Source organism: Myotis davidii, unplaced genomic scaffold, assembly GCF_000327345.1.
Source record: "Myotis davidii unplaced genomic scaffold, ASM32734v1 scaffold17, whole genome shotgun sequence".
Lineage (NCBI taxonomy): Eukaryota > Metazoa > Chordata > Mammalia > Chiroptera > Vespertilionidae > Myotis > Myotis davidii.
Window position 1 is genome coordinate 121,190 of NW_006288624.1, and position 7,901 is coordinate 129,090.

The following is a 7,901-nucleotide window of genomic DNA, read 5'->3' on the forward strand; positions in this document are numbered from 1 at the left end:
CAACCAGGGGATTGTCAAGGGCGGGGGAAAAAAGGAGACATATGTAATACCCTTTGTAATATTTTAAGCAATAAAACAATAAAAAAAATGGCATAGACCCTAATGGAGGGGAATTTGGTAACATCTAGCAAAACTACATATACATTAACCCTTCGACCCAGGAATACCACTTTTGGGAAGTTAACCTGAAAATACAACAACAGTAATATGAAAATTCATATAAACATGTACCATACAGGGCTATACCAGGAACCAAATGCCCCACCTGGTCATAGTAAGCAATTTTAAACAAGATATTTGGTGTCTGTGTGTCTCTGGCTTTTTATCATAATTTTTATCATTATATGCCTGTTCCTAATACTCTTAGGTTTCTTGAGTAACTTATGAAAAAAATACACAAAAAAGAGGCTGAAAATTCTATAATAGGCATATTTATTCATGACTTTGTTATTCTGAGGTTAAATAAGTTATACTATCCAATAACACAACTAACTGATCAAAGTCAACAAAAGCCAGGCAGGCAATGCACTGTTCAACTAATCCAAAACCAAGTAAGAGAAACAGAAGACAACCATCATGTACCAGGCTTTTGGATTTCTGTAGTCTTCTTGGCAACACAGGCAGCAGGTGTTTGATTTTCTTTCTTTATGCAAATGAGAAAATATTGCTACAAACATTTAATAGTACTACAGAAATCAGGGGTCTACCGCCTTTTCCTATAAAGGGCCAAACAGTAAACATTTCAGGCTTGTGGGTCACATCTGGTTTTTAACACATATTTTTCTTTATTCTTGTTTCTTTATTCTTCTGCTCAAGAACCTTTTATGGTTCTCCAGTGATCATGAAAAGCACAGAGAGCTAAACCAGTCACTCAAATCTACCGTTGATCTTGCTGTAATCTGCTTCTCAAAACTCTCCCTAGTATTCTCCCCATTTTGTACTCCATGTTCTAGTCAAATTAAACACTTAAAATTTGATAAAGAAGCCCCACACTTATTACCTCCAAGTCATTCTTTGTGACAAGCCCACTTATGGAACTGATTTCCCTCTGTGCTTGCTGCAATCCTACCATATCCTTAACAGATTCAATCCAAATGCTGTCTCTTCCAGGAAGCCTTCTCTGCGAACCCAGCCAGACTTCCGCCCTTTGAATTCTCTCCACTTGATGCCTCTTCTCATTCTGATCACATTCTTCCTTATGATGCTTATTTGTATACTTTCTTATCTGACCTCTAAATTGTAAGCAAATGAGCTCTGAGGGAAGGCAAAAATATCTTAATCATCTTTTTGTCCCCACAGTGCTCTATGGGAAAAGACTGTCAATGCCCAATAAATATTTACTGAATTATTAGGAAGAGGATGATTCTAAAACAAAAAAAGGCAAGCACATTCTGAAGGAACAGTGCAATTCTTTCATAAACTCTGCAATATATGTCTATAACAAGTAATCAATAACACTTGACCAGTAAGATTTTAAGTGAGAATACTGGCTCCCCAATTTCTAAATATTACTTCTATCTTGCCCTGGCCAGTGTGGCTCAGTTGGTTGAGCGTTGTCCCATGCACCAAAAGTTCTCTAGTTCAATTCCCAGTCCGGGCACATGCCCAGATTGCATGTTTATTCCCTGGTTGGGGTGAATGCAGGAGGCAGCCGATCTATGTTTCTCTCTCTCTTTCTCTCTAATATCAATAAAAACCTATTTTTTAAAAAAACTAATTATTTCTTCTCTCTCTACCATGTCAAGTGAAAGGTAATAATTTGCAAGGAAACAGAGATCTGCAGGAGTTCCATTAAAATGCTTGCATTTAAGATGAGACAAAGCACCACAATGACCTAGTCACATGTTTCAGTTCCTATAAACTTTAAGCAGCTTCCTAATTTAATACCATTCCAAAATACTTACAGGAGTAAATGAGAGCCGGAAAGAGAGTTTCATTTCTTTCCTGAGCTGTTTCAACCAGCATACGAAGTGGGCCTTTTGGACACAAAACAGCCACTAAATCTAGAAAGAGAAAAATAGAAAAAACATCTGAAAAAAATGTATTGGCTAAACTTGTAAGTAGGTGTGTTAGAGAGGAATTAGCCAATGGAGAATACTTAATTTTTTTTTGAACAAAAAGATGTGAAATGGCCCTGGCTAGTGTGGCTCAGTTGGGTGGGTGTCTTCCCGTGCACTGAAAGGTTGCTGGTTCAATTCCCAGTCAGGACACACTCTGGGGTCACTGCCTCAATCCCCAGCAGGGAACATGCAGGAGGCAGCCGATCAATGTTAGGCTATCACATTGATGTTTCTTGCTCCCTCGCCCTTCCTCTCTCTCTAAAATCAATAAACTATTTTTTTTAAAGATGTTGAATGAATATGAAATAAATAGCAGGTAAACGGGTATGGGAGGCAACCTAAACAAAACCCTACAGATCTGTGCAAATTTTATTTTGGTTCTGACGCTATTTGGTTAGTTTACAATATATCATTATTGGGTTCTAGGAATAACTCTTCCCAGTTTGAAGAAAAGAGGCAGAGATAATTGCAAGACAGAACTATTCTAGAGCAATTGTCAATGTCCAATAAGCAGAAAACAGGGAAAAGCCATTTGCAAACAAACCATACCTATGAGCCACAAATAGGAGCTTTATTCTAAGAGGAATTTAGTAGAGGGTCTTTGCTTGAACTTTTCAAAATATGAAGAGCAGACAAGAGATTAATCTTCTCTCCTTTTCAAAAATAGTATATGTACTACTTATGGGTACTTGAAATAAAAGGACAGTAAATTTAAACAAAATAAAATAATAAACTTTTCTATGAGAGAGTTTAGCATTTCTTTAGTTTTCCTGTCAAAAGCACTTCATAAATATTTAGGTCTTAGAGTATACCTGTTTTCACAAAAATAGCAACTGAGAGAGGAAGCAATATGCCTAAATTATTCTTTTTGGGGGGTCTAAATTAGTCTTGATTCTACCACCATCTCTTTCCAATAATCGCAATTGTTCTTACATTTTCTATCATGAAAATTCAGAATATGAAAAATAATTTCAAACATTTAAAAATATAAAACAGGTAGAGCTAAATTTTAAAGGAAAACTTTGATAGATTATGGTGACATTCCAATCATTCTGATGCATTTAAGTAAAACATCTCATGCCTGCAAATGGTCATGTCTTATAAACTACTACTACTACTACTACTACTACTACTACTACTAAAAATAATATAATACACACACACACACACACACAAACTGCTACTTTCACTGCTTCCACTTCAATTTGTTTTGGATAAGAAGAGAAATTTGTTGTGTTCCTAAATATTTTTTGGTGTGCCTCAGAGTTTTAGTATTATTATGTGTGTCATGAGATGAAAAAGGTTAAAAATCACTGCTCTAAATATTAGACACAAAAGTTTTGCATTTTAAAGGAACTCAAAGCTCTGTAGAGGTAATTATTTGTATCATATTTGAAGGAAATAAAGGGTTGATGGGAAAAACAGTGTAATGTAGTAGAAAAAGATACTGAACTTGGGATTCCAATTCTATATCATTCAGGGTAAGCTTGGGCAAATACTTCACCTATATAAACTTCAGGTTTCTTAGCAAAATGTGGTTGTTGACAATGGCACTGAATAGAACATATTAGTAAAATCTTTGACTACAAAGTATTTATTAGTTACTGACTGGATGAAGTACATCACTGACATTCTTTTTTTTTTTTTTAAAAATATATTTTATTGATTTTTTACAGAGAGGAAGGGAGAGAGATAGAGAGTTAGAAACTTCGATGAGAGAGAGACATCGATCAGCTGCCTCCAGCACATCTCCTATTGGGGATGTGCCCGCAACCCAGGTACATGCCCTTGACCGGAATCGAACCTGGGACCCCTCGGTCCGCAGGCCGAGGCTCTATCCACTGAGCCAAACCGGTTTCGGCCATCACTGACATTCTTAATCATAGCTATAGAATAACTGATGAGTACTTTGCAAATCATCAAGTACTATTCTATTTTTCCTAGAGGCCTGGTTATGGATTCGTGCACCGGTGGGGTCCCTTGGACTGGCCTGTGGGGATCGGGCTGAAACTGGCTCTCCGACCGCCCCCGAGGGGTCACGGATTGCTGGAGGTAGGTTCTCAGGTGACACACAATGGAATTGGGCTCCCTCCTCTCTGTTTCCGGGTGCATCACCCTAGAACCGCAGCTGCCAAGTCACCACAGCTCCTGCATTGAGCATCTGCCCCCCTGGTGGTCAGTGCGCATCACAGCTACTGGTTGGAGCGTCTGCCCCCTGGTGGTCATTGCGTGTCATAGCTACCAGGCGAGTGGGACAGTCGGATGGTGGCTTAGGCAAGATAACCTAAAATCAGGCATAGTTTTATATGAGAACGGAACCAATCCAATTCTATTTCCATACACTTTTTCTTCGACACTCAATTTGGGATTATGAGGTTTCCTAATATAGGTCCCTTGACATTTTTAATAAGCAACTGTATAGGAATGAAAAAGCACTACCTACTTATAATGTAGAAACCACATACTGACCTCTAAAAATGGATCTCTTTTTGTGGCTTTCATGCAGGGCAATAGCCACAGAGTATACACTTGTACAGCTGCCTTGGATATTCGTGGCTAGGGCACATTCTGACTGTTCAGGACCCATGTAACACTGGTTGTTTATGAATATGAATCTCATACTGCCCAAATAAGTTTTATTTTTAAAAGAATAATTCTACCCAAGTGCCTTATAAAAAGCAGATAACCTAATTTTTATTTAAAAAATTAAGTGAGCCCAGCCAGTGTGGCTCAGGGCTTGAGCTTGACCTATGAACCAGGAGGTCACGATTTGATTCCCAATCAGTGCACATGCCCAGGTTAGGTCTCGATCCCCCATTGCAGGAGGCAGCCGATCAGTGATTCTCTCTCATCATTAATGTTTCTATCTCTCTCCCTCTCCTTTCCTCTCTGAAATCAATAAAAGTGTATATTTTTAAAAACTAGAATGAGCATTTTACGTGTTAAGCACTCTGTTAGTGCTTTTCAACATATATTCTGAACCCTTACAAATTCTGGGAAGCATTGTTCCCATTTTCCAAATGAAGCAACTGAGGCTCAAATAGGCTGAGTCACATTCCTAAGGTCACAAAGGCTGTCAGTGGCACAGATAGGATATGAATCTAAGTCTCCTGACCAGAAGTCTGTATCACTGAGTTAAACTGGAGGCAGTAATAAAATATTTTTAAAGATGTTAACCTCAAAAAATTGAAATCTTTATATGAAAAAGATGCCATAGCTAATTAATTATTTACTGAAGGGCTGTGGGATATAATCATTATCATTTTCATAAGTTAAGATAACTGGAAGAGGAAGGAAAATACACCAGGTCAGGTATCTCTGTGATAAAAAAAAAAGTCAATCCCGGGTTTTACCATATACTGAAATCACAGCCAAGATGAGCCACGCAGTCCATTCTGGGAGGTACTTGATAAATACCAGGGCCATGAGGGCACTGATCATGATGAGATACGCCTGCTGGAGTCGCAGTGGACCTTTCCAATGAATGGCAATCATTCCCACCACACCAAAATTCCAGATCAGGAGGGCAATAGTAATGTAGTCTACGGCAACATTATAGGTTTTAAACACTTCCCTGAAAAAAATGAGATATAAAAAGATTTATGTATAATAATTTTCATCAAAACACTGTTTAGAACTATGGTTCCCAATCATTAGATATTCATATCGCACCTTCATATTTTTAGCATATCTTGTATCAACTGTGCTATTATGTTAACATTTTTCTTTAAATTAATTCACTTTTCTCCTCAAGTTATTTTAATAGAAAACTGTATCATTCATATAAATGGGAAACCAGAAGCATAGACCATACCTATAAAAATAAGTACAAAAACTAAACAAGGCCATATACCACCTAAAATAACTAATTCTATAATTTGGGAAACTCTCGCTTAAAATATGTGAAATTATAACAAAGGGATGGGAGGAATGATTCATGTAGTCACCTGTAATGCTGGCTTTAATTCTGGGCAGGATTAGAGAGCGTAGAAATTTCATGAAAAAACCAGCACTTCATTTTTTAAAAAACATGTTTTCCCCCAAAATCTATGGTAGATATGTTATGGTAGAACATATGCTATCTGTTTAAATAAAATGCATTAAAATAGATAAATAAAATACCTAAAATAGACAAAAATAAAACATGAACAATTAATTTTCTAGCTAGGATGTATGATCCTATATAATAAAAGGCTAATATGCTGCCTGGCTGGTGTGGCTCAGCAGTTGAGCATCGACACAGGAACCAAGAGGTAGCCGGTTTGATTCCCGGCTACCTCAGGGCACATGCCCAGGTTTCGGGCTTGATGCCCAGTGGGGGCTGTGCAGAAGGTAGCCAATCAATGACTTTCTCATCAATGTTTCTATCTCTCTCTCCCTCTCCCTTCCTCTCTCTCTAAAAATCAATAAAAATATATATTTTTAAAAAGGCTAATATGCAAATTGCCCCCTCAACCAGGAGTTCAACTGGGAGTTTGACCAGGAGGTGGGACTCAGGAGGCAGGGCCAGCCAACCGCCCGCGTCCCTTCCCCCTGGCCGCCCCAGCCCAATCTGCCCAGATCCCACCCGTGCAGGCATTCATGCACCGGACCTCTAGTATCTTCATAAGATGAAATTTATAAATCCACTAAAAGACATACACACACACACACACACACACACACACCCCGCTGCCTAAAAAAAAAAATCTCATTTCTGAAACTGTGTGTGAGTAGGAAGAGCAATATATTGATATATATAACTCCTGAAAGGATGCAGGACTATCTATAGATGATGGAAATCTGGTAATTTTTCTATTACTTTTCTCTTTATAATTTTGTGAAATATTTTTTTTACAATGAATGTTTAGTCGTTTTTTTTTTTTAAAATGATTTCAGAGAGTGTGAGAGAGATAGAGAGATAGAAAGAGAGAGGAACATTGATTTGTTGTTCCATTCATTGGTTGGCTCTTGTATGTGCCCTGACTGAGCATCAAACCCAAAACCTTGGCGTACTGGGATGACACTCTAACCAACTGAGCAACCCAGCCAGGGCCATTTCTATAATGAAGAAAAATACTATTTTAATTGGGAGGGGAGGGGGAGGGACTCCACCATCTATAATAATAAAAGCGTAATATGCTAATTAGACTGGATATCCTTTCAGACGAAGCCAGGGCTGTGAGGGAAGCCCAGGCCCCGGGTGCCAGAGGGAAGCCGGTGCTGGCAGCTGGGAGAAGAAAGGCCTACTCTTGCACGAATTTCGTGCATCAGGTCTCTAGTCTAAAAATAAAGAAATTACATGTAAAAAAGATAGCCTGGGTAAATGAGAAAGAAAGCACCCATTTAACTGAAGCACAAACTTTGGGTTCCAGAACTATCCAGACAAATGGTTTTGAGATTTTGAAAATTAAAAAAACAAAAAAAAAACGGTTGAAATTTGTGGACAATGCAGCTATTTGTATTAAGTATTTTAGATATCCTAGCACTAAATACCCACCCCACATAAATTATTATTAATCTTTGGCTAGGTAATACATGCATAACATATAAAAATTCACATATATACTATGAAAAGTTTTCCTCCCATAGTTCCCCTCTCCAAAGGAAAGCACTATTATAATTTCATGTGCATTCTTTTATTTTTAACTAGTAGCCCGGTGCACGAAGTTCGTGCACATTAAAGGGAAAATTAGCAGAGGTATTTTAACATTGCTATTTGCCCTTTCTCTATAACAGAAGTGTGAGAGATGAACAGAAATTAGTAAAATGTATATGAATATAATATATAAATTAATAAACAGTAACAAAAGGATATAACAACAGAGGCATGATATAAAAACAACAAAAACATGATATAAA

General features: G+C 37.7%; 1 protein-coding gene across 8 annotated transcripts in view; it reads right to left on the reverse strand.

Annotated features, from left to right (window-relative positions):
• The window catches only part of PSEN1 (presenilin 1), a 72,901-nt gene that overhangs the window by 15,636 nt on the left and 49,364 nt on the right, over positions 1-7,901 (reverse strand). For all 8 annotated transcript variants that reach the window (XM_015562009.1, XM_015562007.1, XM_015562008.1 and 5 more), the window contains 2 exons: positions 5,414-5,634; positions 1,905-2,003 (listed from right to left, as the gene is read on the reverse strand). In XM_015562009.1, the coding sequence (XP_015417495.1) occupies positions 1,905-2,003; positions 5,414-5,634 (320 nt within the window). The remainder of the gene's footprint in view (positions 1-1,904; positions 2,004-5,413; positions 5,635-7,901) is intronic.